General features: G+C 37.9%; 1 protein-coding gene across 1 annotated transcript; it reads left to right on the top strand.

The window, feature by feature from the left end:
• The first annotated feature begins 488 nt into the window (after positions 1–488).
• LOC127102894 (uncharacterized) lies at positions 489–983 on the top strand. The gene has a single exon (XM_051040215.1). It carries the CDS (start codon positions 489–491, stop codon positions 981–983), a length of 495 nt encoding a protein of 164 aa, XP_050896172.1.
• Positions 984–1,441: the final 458 nt, after the last annotated feature.

Raw genomic sequence — 1,441 nt, 5'->3', positions numbered from 1 at the left:
AAATTGAAGTAGATCCTGACAAAGTCAGAGCTATTCAATAAATTCTCGTTCCACGTACAGAAAGAGAAGTAAGAGGATTCCTAGGAAGGTTTAATTATAACTCCTGGTTTATCTCTCATATAATTGCTACGTGTGAGGGCATCTTCCAATTGCTTTGAAAAGATCAAGCAATTCAATGGAATGCTCATTGTCAAAAAACCTTCGAGAAGATTTGGCACTATCTGCAAGAGCCTCTCATCTTGATTCCACCTATTCATAGCAAGCCGCTTATAATGTATCAAACAGTGCTTGGAGGATCAATGGGACGTGTGTTAGGGCACCAAGATGAAACAGGCCGAAAAGAACATGCTATTTACTACTTGAGCAAAACTTTTACTGATTGTGAAACCAGATATTCACTTTTAGAGAGAACTTCCTGAGCTCTAGCATGGGTCGCTCGTCGTCTGAGGCAATATATGATTTGTCATACTACTTTGCTAATTTCCAAAATGGATCCAATAAAGTATATCTTTGAGAAACTTGTCTTAATAGAAAGAATAGCTCATTGGCATATGCTATTGTCTGAGTATAACGTCCAATATGCCAAACAAAAGGTTATTAAAGGTAGCGTGTTATCGAAATATCTTGCACACCAACCAGTGGAGGACTATCAACCTATAAGGTTTGATTTTTTGAACGAATATATTATGGCTTTGAATGATGAGAAGATCATAGGCGATGATGAAGGGCCCAGACCAGGATCTCGATGGAAGCTCACATTCGATGGCGCCTCAAATTCCCTAGGGCATGGCATTGGAGTTGTTATAACCTCCCCAAAAGGTGGTTATAACCCTTTTACTACAAGCTTTTTCTTTGATTGCACAAATAATATGGCAGAATATGAAGCTTGTATCATGGGTATCGAAGTTGCTATTTACCTTAGAATGAAGATTCTCGAGGTATACAGAGATTCAGCATTGGTAATTTACCAAGTGAAAGGATAATGGGGTACCTGTCATCCTAAGTTGATCCCTATCGCTCTTATGTCATGGAATTAACGAAATATTTTGATGAGATTACTTTCCATCATATCCCACAAGAGGAGAGTTAGGTGGCAGACACTTTCGCTACATTATCATTCATGTACCAAGTAAGATTCACAACGAGGCTCTGATCGTCAGAATGGATCGAAAATATGAGTCTGCCTATTGTTAATAAGTTAAAGAAGAAATCGATGGTAAGCCATGGTTTCATGACATCAAATTCTTTATGCAAAAGTAGTAGTATCTAGAAAGTGCTTCGGTTATGGATAAGAAAACACTGAGAAAGTTAGCATCCAAATTATTCTTGAGTAATGACATGCTCTACAAAAGAAATCATGACATGGTCCTGCTCAGATGGGTGGATAGACACGAAACATACATTTTAATCAAAGAAATCCATGAAGAATCCTTTATGACTC

The sequence above is a fragment of the Lathyrus oleraceus genome, chromosome 7 (genome assembly GCF_024323335.1).
Source record: "Lathyrus oleraceus cultivar Zhongwan6 chromosome 7, CAAS_Psat_ZW6_1.0, whole genome shotgun sequence".
Taxonomy (NCBI): Eukaryota; Viridiplantae; Streptophyta; class Magnoliopsida; order Fabales; family Fabaceae; genus Lathyrus; species Lathyrus oleraceus.
This window is presented reverse-complemented; position numbering and strand designations above follow the sequence as displayed.

What these genes read in the sequence shown, in the direction of transcription:
- LOC127102894 (XM_051040215.1), top strand. Translation starts at nt 489, where the DNA reads ATGGATCCAATAAAGTATATCTTTGAGAAACTTGTCTTAATAGAAAGA.